This window comes from Sardina pilchardus, chromosome 19, assembly GCF_963854185.1.
Source record: "Sardina pilchardus chromosome 19, fSarPil1.1, whole genome shotgun sequence".
Lineage (NCBI taxonomy): Eukaryota > Metazoa > Chordata > Actinopteri > Clupeiformes > Clupeidae > Sardina > Sardina pilchardus.
This window is the reverse complement of record NC_085012.1, coordinates 7,902,224-7,914,549: the sequence shown is the minus strand read 5'-3', so window position 1 is coordinate 7,914,549 and position 12,326 is coordinate 7,902,224. Positions and strand designations below refer to the sequence as shown.

At 40.4% G+C, this 12,326-nt stretch overlaps 1 protein-coding gene across 1 annotated transcript in view; it reads left to right on the top strand.

The window, feature by feature from the left end:
- LOC134066033 (cation channel sperm-associated auxiliary subunit epsilon-like) overlaps nucleotides 1–12,326 on the top strand; it is a 50,635-nt gene that overhangs the window by 20,457 nt on the left and 17,852 nt on the right. The window contains exons 3-10 of the mRNA XM_062521200.1: nucleotides 1,925–1,995; nucleotides 2,738–2,801; nucleotides 2,912–2,997; nucleotides 3,429–3,447; nucleotides 5,033–5,110; nucleotides 5,242–5,345; nucleotides 7,291–7,780; nucleotides 10,305–10,767. Of these exons, the coding sequence (XP_062377184.1) occupies nucleotides 1,925–1,995; nucleotides 2,738–2,801; nucleotides 2,912–2,997; nucleotides 3,429–3,447; nucleotides 5,033–5,110; nucleotides 5,242–5,345; nucleotides 7,291–7,780; nucleotides 10,305–10,767 (1,375 nt within the window). The remainder of the gene's footprint in view (nucleotides 1–1,924; nucleotides 1,996–2,737; nucleotides 2,802–2,911; nucleotides 2,998–3,428; nucleotides 3,448–5,032; nucleotides 5,111–5,241; nucleotides 5,346–7,290; nucleotides 7,781–10,304; nucleotides 10,768–12,326) is intronic.

Sequence of the window (12,326 nt, the reverse complement as noted above, 5' to 3'; positions counted from 1 at the left end):
CCACACCTACTCCCGCAATTTAACAGAAATAATGATCCCCCATCCAAACAAGTAAAACTTTACCTCGTTGTTAGTCTATATCTAAAGCGGTTGTTCACTTTGTGTGCAAGACGCTATTTTTCGCGTCTTTTTTATTCCAACCGCGAGTTATTTGGGGGAGAAACGAGAACGCGCACACATACCGAATAACTTACACCTGGCTTGATGAATCCGTGTCTGCTCATCCTGGATTGGTCTTTGTGCAACCAATTCAGCCGGTATGCTCTTGTTTAGGATTCAGTGATCGCAGCTCAGTAACTTATCCCGGATATCTTAATTCTGCTTTTGTGCAATGGGCCCCTGGTCGTACTGTGTCAAAACATGAACAGTTTATGTTGTAACTTGCTTGTACCTCTGTAAAGTGTGTTTTCCACCGCTGCTGCTTCAGATTTCTCTACCGCGATTTCTACGAGTTTGAAAAAATACTCCCTCCCCTTCCGTTATTTAGCCAAGATGGCGTCCGTAGCTCTGTTCTAGAATCTTTGGCGAGAAGTGTCCAGCGTTCCACACTCAACTTTTTGACCGTAGAGCCAGAGCTGCCAACTTTTCAAAAAACCTTGGAGTGAGATTCTGTCGGGGGTGACCAAAAGTTTGTCCCGCACTCATCACGATACCAAAATTATTGTTTCGATCCCGATACTAAGTCAAGAATTGTGATTTCGATACTTTTTCGATGCTTTTTAAAAAACATTTTTTGTGTATTTGGTGATTTAATCATCAGTAACCTAATATTGAATATTGTGTGATCATTCACACCAGTGGCCATCTAAGATTCTGCTCGACCCTCCACAGACAGAAAATGATATGTTTTTATATCATATATTTTGGAATTCATAACTGTACATATTTTGTTGATAATGTTGAGTATTTTACAATCTGCATAATTATTAGTAGCTAAAAATGTTTAGTCATTTGTGTACTGATTTCAAAACTATTACACTTACTCATAGGCCTATGTTTAAATGGTGTGTAGGCCTAGGTCTAATTGAGTGTGCATTAGATAAATTACATGTTCAAAACAGTAACAAGTCGAAGAAAATCTTTCAGGGATCATATAGCCTAAGAGATGAGTGTCTTGCAATGTTCCTTTATGATTTTAGTGAGCTCTACGATTTAGCTCTCTCCAGAAGTTATTTATCCACACGTTCCAGCAAACAAAAGTGCAACAAAAGTGCAACAAGTTAGTCTAAGTTAACATGTAGGAATCAAGTTCACCCACTCAAACTTGATGTCTTTCAAGATGTTAAGTTTAAGAGAGTGAGTTCTTAATTAACAATAGGCCTATAATTTGTGACACAACATACCTCTGGCCAGATTGCGATTTTCTCCCGTGGGTGTCTCCTCCTTCTGTTGCAAACTTGGATGTCTATGCAACGAATATGGTCTACTGTAGGCTACAGTGGCGCTTCTTAGCGCATACCGTTGGGGGGGGAGTTTTAAAAGGAACGAACGAGTCTCAGCCCAAGATCAGATTTTGTTTTGCGTGAGAAAATGGATGTATGGCGTGAGTGCGTGTGTAAACCGGCAAAATCGTGTGTCACACGCCGAAAGCGTGAGAGTTGGCAGCTCTGTATGAGTGCACCATCCGGGGACTTGCAGTGCCCTTCGTATCGTTCGAAATTTCAGTGTGAACGCCCTCACGCACTCAAATGAAGTATTTTAAGTGCAGAAGTGCGCGGTTTGAGTGTAGAACTATGCAAAAGAAACTGTGAGAGCGTTCACTATGTTGAGTGACGTCAAATCATTGAGCTGGGAGGTCTCTCAAAGCACCCACTTAAAAATGGGAAGTTTCCAGTGCTAGGACATAATAATCTTTAGCTAAATTAGTCCTCCTTGTCATAATGTTTTGCTTAAATGTAATGTTTTATTTTAATTATGTTTGCAGTTTGAGCTTTCTTATGTAGAAGGACCACCATTTATTAAATGGTCGTCAAAATGTAATATACAGGATCCTTGGTGAGTGAAGGAAGTTCATTGGCTATAATGTTGATGATTAGGGCTGTATTCTCTGTTTTCTTCTCCCTCTTTTAATCACAATTATTTTACCATATCTCTTGTTACTTCATTGTTTCTGTAATATCGGCTTCATTGAAAATGAGGGCTACCCTCAATAAACCTCAGAGAATAAATAAAGGTGAATGAAAGCTTAAAGTAGTTCCTAACTGGCGAATTTGTAGAAAGAGATTGTGCATTAGTAATGACGTCAACTATAGCAACGGAGCTCTTGTCTTATTGAGTTGTATTTTTTCCTTACTACAGTAATACTTTCTTACGATTGTTTGTGAATAGGTCTTCTCGGCTGCTTCCAAGCTGTTCCAGACTTAGGTGTTACTTTTAGGACTAAAATGCTTCGTGAATTACTCTTAGTCAAAAAAATTAGGAGTCCTAAAGTTATCAGTGACATGCCCATTATTTGGAGGAGTTTCTCCTAAATTCTCCAGTTAGGAACTAGTTTTAGCCAGAAGATTCTTTGTGAATACGGCCCAAGGGCTGTCTCCACCATAACCAACACCAACTGTTACCAGAGACTTTTATTTAGCGTTACATTATGTTAATTATATTACAAGGGCCATTGTCCTCAGAGAAACTTGGGGTTAATTGCCTTGCTCAAGGGCACAATGGTGGAGGTCAGGAATTGAACCCACAACTTCTCTGGCTACTGCATTCTAGCGCAGCTCATGGTCTTTCCTTTTGCTAGGGCCCCAACTACTAATATAACATGCTTCGGAGAAGGCTTCTTCGCTATACAGCCAATTGTCTATGTAAGTAGACATTCTGCTTTTATGGTGTTAGCATATGTATTTTCCTAATTTTATCTGAGAGACTAACATAATAACATATGCTTCTTTGTTAAAATGTATGTGCTCCACAGTCACCTTCGCCTCCAGAGACAAGATTTGTTTATATTTCAAAATTGCCTATGACCTTTGTTTGGTATGCTGCCATTCCAGCTGAGGGGTAAGTAGGACATGTAGGTCTACATGTAGAAACATACAGATTAATGCTTTGTACCAGTGATCAGGTCAACTGTAGCCCACAAAGTCAAGCTCACGGCTGTTCTGAACCATGGACTGTAGACAGGGTTCCCGCGGGGTCTTAAAAAGTCTTGAAATTGCATTGAATTTATGAATTTTGAAATGATGCCTTAAAAAGACTTTTGAATTTTGATATCTGGGTCTTAAAATTTGTGCAGTATGTAACTTCTCCATATCACATTCTCCTCAAAAGTTTAATTTGTTAGACTATTATTTTGATTGAATAACGCAGCCCTAAATAAAAAGTGGCAGAACCAATAATTGAGAACGCAGCACTGCCCCGGTCCGAACAGGCCTACTGATTGATTATTATATGATTAATACCAAATATGTCTAAGCAGTGTGTCTTTACAGGAATTCTGGGATGACAAAGGTGAGTAGAACTCAATTTGATTAAAATTTTTCTATACCTTATGCTGCTCACTGTATCACTGGGTATGGACTGAGTGAGCTGCAAATTAATTGTCCTTCTTGGATCAATACACTGAACAGACAGTAAGCACTGTATATGGTGCATCTTATCTGAATCTTAGCTGATGAATTTTCTGTACTCCTGTTATTAACTACAGCAGGCACATTGTATAATAGCTGTAACTGTGCGTTCAGACCAAAACCGGCAAAAGCGTCAAAGTCGCTGGTGAAGCTCATAACGCGACGCTCATCCATGTTCAGCGCCGAAAGCGTCAAAGCCACGACGTGAAACATTCGAACAAACCACAAGCAGCAATCCTGAGAGTTCGACATTCTGATTGGTTGATGCCGAACCGTGTCATAGGTCAATACCATAAAGTTAACTGAGGCTCAACTTTTTTTTGACGTCCGTGATGCCCATGAAGCCTTGCTCACACCCAGAACGCTTTTGACGCCAGTAACGCCGACTCTCCATAGAAAATTAATGATTTCCGGCGCTCTCAACGCTTTTGACGGTTGTGGTCTGAACGCACTGTAAGTGGGTAGTTTCACAATCACTTTAAACATTTGACATTTCCAGCATTTCTATGTACCTCCAAAATACAGGATTGAGTTAGCAAAAATAACATGTCAGCACAAAATACATCACACTATCTTCAATTCGATGTTTCATTTTTACAACACACTAAGACATATTAAAAACAAAGTTACTTTCTGTATGTCTGTCATGACATTCAGGTTCTTGTGTGAAAATTATTACACAATTTAAAAAATTAAGAATCCTATATTTTAGTTATCGTCCCAACATCAACATTATTGAGTGTTATTCATAACTAATTAGCATGAATGTAGCAAAGGGAGAGAGCAGTGACCCCACCCCAGTCTCGAACCCGGATACTAAATCTGTAGCTTGACCGTAATACCAAACAACCAGGCTCATTCATTGGTATACGCACATTCAGAGTGCAAACTAAACCATGGTGACGGCACTCCCATCACACTGCCATCCCCTTCGGGAAGCGTTCCCATGTGCTTCACACACACACACACACACACACACACACACACACACACTGGCGTCCCTCATGCATCCACCAGCCATAGGTCTCCCATCCCAGGGTGCCCCACACACAAGTGGGGTCCCTCACACAGGGGCCAACCTATCCTAGGGGCTCCTCATACAGCAGTGGGCACACTTCCACTGGCCCAACGACAGCCATTCCACTTCTGACACCATACTGTATGTAGCAAAGGGAGAGAGCAGTGACCCCATCTGCATCTTAACTGCAACACCAAAGAGCCAGGGTGAGCGCGTACTAAGCCATGAAGACTGCACTCAGTCACAATGAAGCAAGTTCTTTTTAAATCCGTCAGCAAATGTATAAACTAGAGAGAAAAAACAATCACAAATCATATTAATAATGTCAATAAGGTTCCATTTTGAGCCTGAAACAGATTGCTTATTGTGAGAAGCTACCCAAGAAGTTTGCCCAGCTCGGTTCAGCTCTGTTTTTGCTACCCTGTCTTTCGTGTCTCATGTAAACTAGACAATGAGAATATGGATTATTGATCCTTTTGAGGCCCATTCATCTGAAATATCCAAGATGGCTGAACTTCCCTCCCTGGTGAGTGTGGTTGTCGTGCATTAAGCGTCATAAATGTAATGTTTTGTTATTGTAAAGCTAATTACACCTACAAGTTAGGACAAGTTTGCTAGATGTGTAAAGTAAACAAGCTTAAACTTCTCTTGGTTTAGCAATCTTACTACCTCACCAGACATTTCTACAACCTGGGTCAGTTCGCTAGAGTCACACTGCCATCCTCCACCACCAAGATTGATGGGCAATTCACCAAAGATGGGTAAGTTCTATGCTGCACTATCACACTAGTCCGCACCCAAGTTCCTTTGGATGGCCATCTGTTCCAAAACCAGCAAATAAATGGTTTTGTGATGTTGCCAAGCGATATTGGTAAATAGAAGCTAGTGTTTATGATAAAAAGGACCCGGGTCTGCAAACAGAAATGCAAACAGAGACCAGCTGGGTCAGGGCTATAGGGGAGTATTCATACTTGGAATGGTCCAGTAAACAGGCAGTGTGGAGGCAACCTCCGACACCATCTCTAATTTATTTGGTGGAACTTTTCTCTTGGGCTTGTGTGAAACCAGGGAGTATTGACGAACAATAATCTTGTGTTGTTGATGGACGCGTTTTCTGCCATTTCAGCAAACTTCTTCTTTTTTTGAGTGCCGACGCGCACAGTCCTCCTTCCGTCAACAACACGAGATGTTTTTCCTGATGGGGGAGATTTGGGGCAGCCTGATTTTAATAACTAGAAGAACGTATGCAGGGGATGGATAATGACCTGGGAAAGCCGTGAAGTTAAATCAAGATGAGATATTGAAGATCTCATGTACAGATGTTTTGTAAACAACTGTTAAAATGTCATTCCTGACTTTAAAGTCACTGAGTTTCCTCAGCAGGAACAGACGTTGTTGTACCCTCTTGTACACTAAGTCAGTGTGGTGGTAGGCGGACAGACAACTGTCTATCTCTATGCCTAGGTACCTAAAGGTTGTCCATGCAGCGTCGGGGGTTCAAAGAGGGGGTGGGGGGGAATTTGCTGAGGGGGTTTGCTTCGCCACAACACAGCTCTTTGGCTTTGGAGATGTTAAGTTCCATGGAGCTTAACCAGCTCTATCCAGTTCATGAGCTTGCCCACCTGTTCAGTGTATCCCGAGAGGGCGTTCACGTCCCTGGTGTAAGCTACCTGGGCCATGTCATTGGCCCAGGTAGCTTACATCGTTTTACCATCTAGAACATGCATTAACTTTTTATAAAATTTGGATTAATATGTCACAAAATAAAGTGCACCGTGCCAATGAATGAGTTCAGAAATGAATGAATGAGTTAACAAAAATGAATAGCCTTTCCACAAAAATGCAATAACTTAGCCATTAAACTAGGCCTATGCCTCACAGAGATCCCCTGCCTCGCTCTGCTCACTCTCACTGTCATCACTACCATGATGCACCACGAGCCCCTCCCACAGAATGTCATCCTCGCTCCCATCAAGGGCATTTGATATGATCACAAACTACATTCTTGGTGCTTCGTTTTATGTGTAGGTACCAGAGCAAGCTACTGACGAGGTTTGAGGCTGTTTTGAGCAATATTAGTGGTTAAAGCAAAATTCTAGTTTGAAAGTGCTCGCCGCCCCTAGCTAATCCACTGTTTGTGATTTTCAATTCTAGTTGTTGTCGGTGCTAGCCCTGTAGTGCTTGTGCAACACATTATACTGTCTCCACGGCTTCATGTATTTTCATTCTGAAACACAGCCTTTGGTCCATTTTCACTGGAGTTACAATTTAAGTATAGTATTTTATTTTTAGCGACAGGTCAATTGTTAAGTATTGTATTGTTTTCACTGTTTTGATAATAACATTCTTCTTCTTCTATACTTATTTATGGTTTGTATATGTATGGTATTTCTTCAGTTTCATTATTGATATGATATTGTATTGACATTATTGTAATTATTACCATTTTTCATTATGACGTTGTTGACATTATTATTATTATTGCTATTTTACTTCATGTTGGCTTGCCAACTTTTTAAAATAACTTTTATTTACTGTTGATTGTAACTATTGTAAGATCCATATTCTGTAAGTTGCTTTAGACAGAAGCGTCTGCAAAACACAATACCCATAACCATAATATACCACAACTTGACGCCCAACAATGGTTCCATTGGGAACTGACCTCAAGACAGCACTTCAGATGCTTTTGTTTTGTCTTTGCAGTTACTGGGAGGCGGTAATGGAGTGGAACCAAACATATCTCACAGTGGAATTAGATGGCCAGAGCGTCAGTTTCCAGCATCGCTACGTCTTGGATGGTTCCTTTAACTTTTACTGGGAGCCCATCGATAACGATTACAGTCAAACGCCAATTTCCATAAAGTTGGAGCGCATGATGCTGCCTATGCTATCCATTGACCCCTGTGCAACTCATCGATCTATCTTCATGACTAAGTCGGCCATATTCCTCACCTTAGATGGTTTTCGGAGTTCCAGCCCATTATCTGTGCTCTCTGTTTACCCCATCCCATGGGGTTTTATCTCGGTTCGCAATGCTATCCTGCTAGACGGTGGCATCATGTTACACATTGGAGACGGTCTGTATTGGAGGACAGACGAGACAAAGTTCTTAGACACAAGCTCAGACATTTTCCTGCAGGATGTGAAGGGGATTGTACAGAGGACCACATGTTTGGACAACAACCTGCCGCAAGTAAGGGCTCCCTAATAGGCAGAGGTGGCTTCAGAAAGTAAAGGCTTCTGTACATAGGTGCATGAGTGTGGCATACTCCTCTCTCAATGTCCGATTACATTAGATTAAGATTTTATTTGTCATTGTGAAATGTTACAGTCGGCTCCATGCCGGGTAAAAAGAAACACACAAACTGACACAGAAACAGAAACAACCTACCAAGATGTCAGGGAGGCAGATAGAGGAAAAAGTGCTATATTCAATCAGTTCCATTTAAATACCGGACAACCAGGGGGAGGAAACTCTTTCTATTCTGAGTCTCTCAGTTCTTACCGCCAGTGTGCAATATCGTCTTGAGTGAAGCAGAGAGAACATTGCATAGTCTAGATTCCTTTGTTTCAATTGTTTGGTGCTGATGTACGTGGCAGGTGACAGTACAGGTTGGCACCTATAGACCTCTGGAATTTGTTTACAAAGAAGCTGTCGTCTTTGGGCTTTTTAAGGAAATTTGGGTCCATGTGATTTTTTTTTCCTTTGAGAAAATAGGGATTTTACATTAACCCTATGAGCCCGACGGACGCAAAGTGCGTCAAAAAACGCACACATTTTCTTTGTTACATTTCTCCGCTATTATTAGTCACAGCAAGATGAAACTTATATTGCAGGAAAGAGCAGAACCGGGGCTTACGATCAAGTATGAAAATAAAATAAAATCATGAAGTTAAATCAAAGTATATCATATTTACAGTCTATATTGCTCTGCGTTCACCGGGGCATCCAGAACTCTCGCTTGAATTACTCGCGGACCACGCATCGCACAGACATGACACGCATATCAAATGAAAGAGGAGAAGCAGAGCTTTGCATTGATACAAAATACATCGATCATTTCGTATTATAAAATCAGACGAAGTTACAAACAAATAATAATGTCATATAACTTTGGCTACCTTTACTCTCGTTTGATTTCCTCGTGAAATCGCGATCAAAAAGATATGGCACACATGTCAGATGAAAGAGGAGAGCTAGAGCTATCCACAGATACCAAATACAATACCAAATATGACCTTCTAGGCCATAAAACAGACGAAGTGACAGCAAAATAATAACTTCATTTAGCTCCACTTACCTCGTGTTTTTGTGTGGCATAATAGCATGGGCATAATTCAATGTTATCATGTGTTTCTCTATGGCAAGTCACGTTCATAACACGGTTTTGAGATCCTAGCAAACTCCTGTATGGTATCCAATTCAAGACTCATATTGCATCCAAATTTGTTTGACAAATAAACACTTTTTGCCTTTACTTTGTTCATTGCAATGCAGTAAAACAAATATTATAGAGAATCATCATCTGTGCACGTCATGTGTGCTACCGCAAACAAGTCATGTCAGATCAGCTAGTGTCACAAATATGGAGTGCAAAAAGTGCCAAAAAGTAATTTTTTCATCACTAAATAAAAATTGCCATTTATTTCTGGAAGGCACACACCACATATTTCTGTAAATTGCTCAGCCCCAAAGTATACCTCCACCATGGTTCTTACATTGCCATTTTCAGGACAGTCAGGCCTACACAACCATGCAAGTTTCGTCGAGATGTGAGCTTGCTGTGGTGAGATACACTTCAAAATGTAAGAATTTGTATAGTACGCTTTTCAAATTTTTATTATTTAAAAATCTAAATCAAATCAATGCAAGTATTTATACATGATATTGTGGCAGATCTGGATAGCCTAGACTGTGCTGAAAAAAACAATATGTAGCTTGTGTGAATGGCACTTACAATGACCAGGATAAATGCTTCTAACTAGAGGTAGTGAAAATGCCCTTAAAACAGCTTAGGGCTCATAGGGTTAATAAATAATCATGTAAACTACCCTGGTGACAAAGAAGTTTGAATTGCAGATTGAATTGAATTGCCCTACACACTTTTGTCATCTGACTTGAGTGGTTTGTGACTGACTTTGAGCGGCATTGTGCATAATATGTGGATAAAATGTATTATGTTTTCAATATCATTTATTAAAATAAACGCTCAAAAGCATAACAACTCGAAGAAAATCTATCTTGGATTAAAGGAAATAAGTAGCCTTGTCATGCTCAAAATTCCAGTCAGATTTTGAGTTTGACACTGCAGCTGCAGTACAAAATGCGCCTACAATTAAACTTACGCGATTTCCTGTGAAATACCTGACTGCCAATGTTAGCCTACTATTAATTGTCGACATCAAACCTGGAGAGGAACGAACGGCAGCTGTTCCCACAGTTCACTTGCATGTTTTTTTTTTTTTTTTTTTTTTTTTTTTAAATTAGGCTACTGATCATGTGACTTTTTTTTATGGTGGCGCTCAAATTCTAGGAGCGGCACTAAGCCACTGTTGAATACATAGTACGGGAAACACTGGAGAGGGCAGAACTAGAATTGTTTAAATATTAATAATCTTTATCTAGTATTGCTAACCCCACCTTTACTTCAAATGTTATTTTACTTTGTCAGAAAGAAAGATACATTTTAATGTCTGCTTTCTTTACTTTGTTTTAGGAAGGAGTGGAATTTGGACAGGTTGTGATTTGGAAATCGGACACTCTGTATTTGGGGGGTAGTCGGACCACTTCCCAGGGTACAAAAGGGATCTTCTCTACAAAGCTATTTACAATCCCTGAGGTCTACATTATGGCTGTGGCTTTTGGCTCAGACCCACATGTGGTTGCTGTTGTCTGTCAGGACTTATTCGGCGACATCCAACTAACTCTGTTCAATCAGATAACGCAAAAGGCAACCACCAGCACATTCCTAACAAAATTCCCTACACCTGACGACATCCCCTCAGGTTTCTTACAAATGCGCTTCTTTGAATCGGCCAAGGAGTCGCTGTTGCTGTGGAATGGCACCGCTCTTTGGTACAGTTTCTATGATGACAGCGATTGGGGAGCACTGAAGTTGTCCAATTTCAGTGACCTCAGCTCAGCTGCTTCGGGTAGCAAGATACAGGAAATAGTGCTTGGTGAGTCTACCGATTTTGTCTGATTATGCCCTAGGGTAGGTTGCACCAATGTGGTTTAAATTAATCCTAGTTTAGCCCTAAACTAGAATTAGTAAATCTTGGTTTAAATTGGGTTTAAATTAACTCTAGATACTTTGCACATCTCAATTTTAACCCTGGATTAGCTAAACCAGTTTAAACAAAGATTAAAGTAAGATTAATATATTTTTACTGTCCGCCATGTTGGATTCTGACCAGATGTAAACCAATCTAAACGGGTAGGCCTAATAAACGTTCACAAACAGCCCCAAATGATTATCTATCTCTAAACTAAACCAAAGTGCTAGCTGTTGATACTTTTTAAATACATGTCTCACGGCTGAAGTTAACGTTACACAAACCGTAACGTTACGAACCGTAGCTAATCTACACACCAATGCAAATTAGCGTAGCCATGTAGATAGACGGTAAACAGAGCTTCCAAATCACACGCTTTCGCCGTAGCCCATACCAAACCCTCGTACTAATATCGTACAGAGGACTCAAGGGCCTGTCGCAAGGAGAAAAAGTATTTACTTACCTTGAAACAAACATAGGCTACGTGGGGAAACTGAACAGTCCAACCAGTATAGCCACCTATGCTACTTTGTTTACATTATTTTGAGGCTTCAATCAGGAGGATTAGCACTAGGAGAGCCCGTCTGATTAGACATTCTCTGGCTATAATAATCAGCAAGTGTGCCGTCATGAATATCAGAAATTCAATATTTTCTCTTCTTATATCAGGATATAATATAATACTTGGCGTTGTGTTTCAGATAGACAAGCTTTTTCTACACCTTATTGTTGTTTAAAGAAATCATTCATGAAAAATGTGGGTGCACGTTTTGTGCTGGTGCACATAAAAAAAGAAGGGGAAAAAAGTTGCTTGCAGGTCCAACTTTCCCATTGAGGTACATCACTGACTTTTGTGAATCTGTAGCTGCTGTAAAAATGCACTGTTGCTATAAAATTCAAAAGGGTTAAGCCTATCTCGGATATTTTGGTGTGGAACTCTTTTTGCTAGCTCCATTGTCAGGAAAATCTTCCCGATAGTAAGACACAAGAACCACAACACGTAGTACGTTTACTCTTGGCCGAGAGGAGAGAGTGCCCAGAAAGGAGAATTCTCCTCTCTGCAAAGCAGTCTCTGACTTTCTCCTCGCAGCGCAAGTCTTTTTATTCAGCGGAGTGTGGCTCATCAGTTATACAACCAGCGGTTACAACAGTTGTTTACCAGACACCTTTTTGCGGTTGGTTTCTCTTTGACAAGAACATTCTGTGTCTGCAGTTTAAGGTGTCGGCGGTCAAGGGTCAATTTAGGTCTACAGCAACTTGCAAGCACACATACAACAATGATAATAATGTTTTCCTTCACATCCATCCAACAAATATATCCAACCAAGTGGTCAATTGCACTGCAATGATCTGATTTAAACCTCCTCCAGGGGTGGTTTAAATTAAACTGCTAATCCAAGTTCATCCTGAGTTTAAAATTACTGGTGCAACAGACTTGCATTTAATCTAGGTTTTAAATTGGG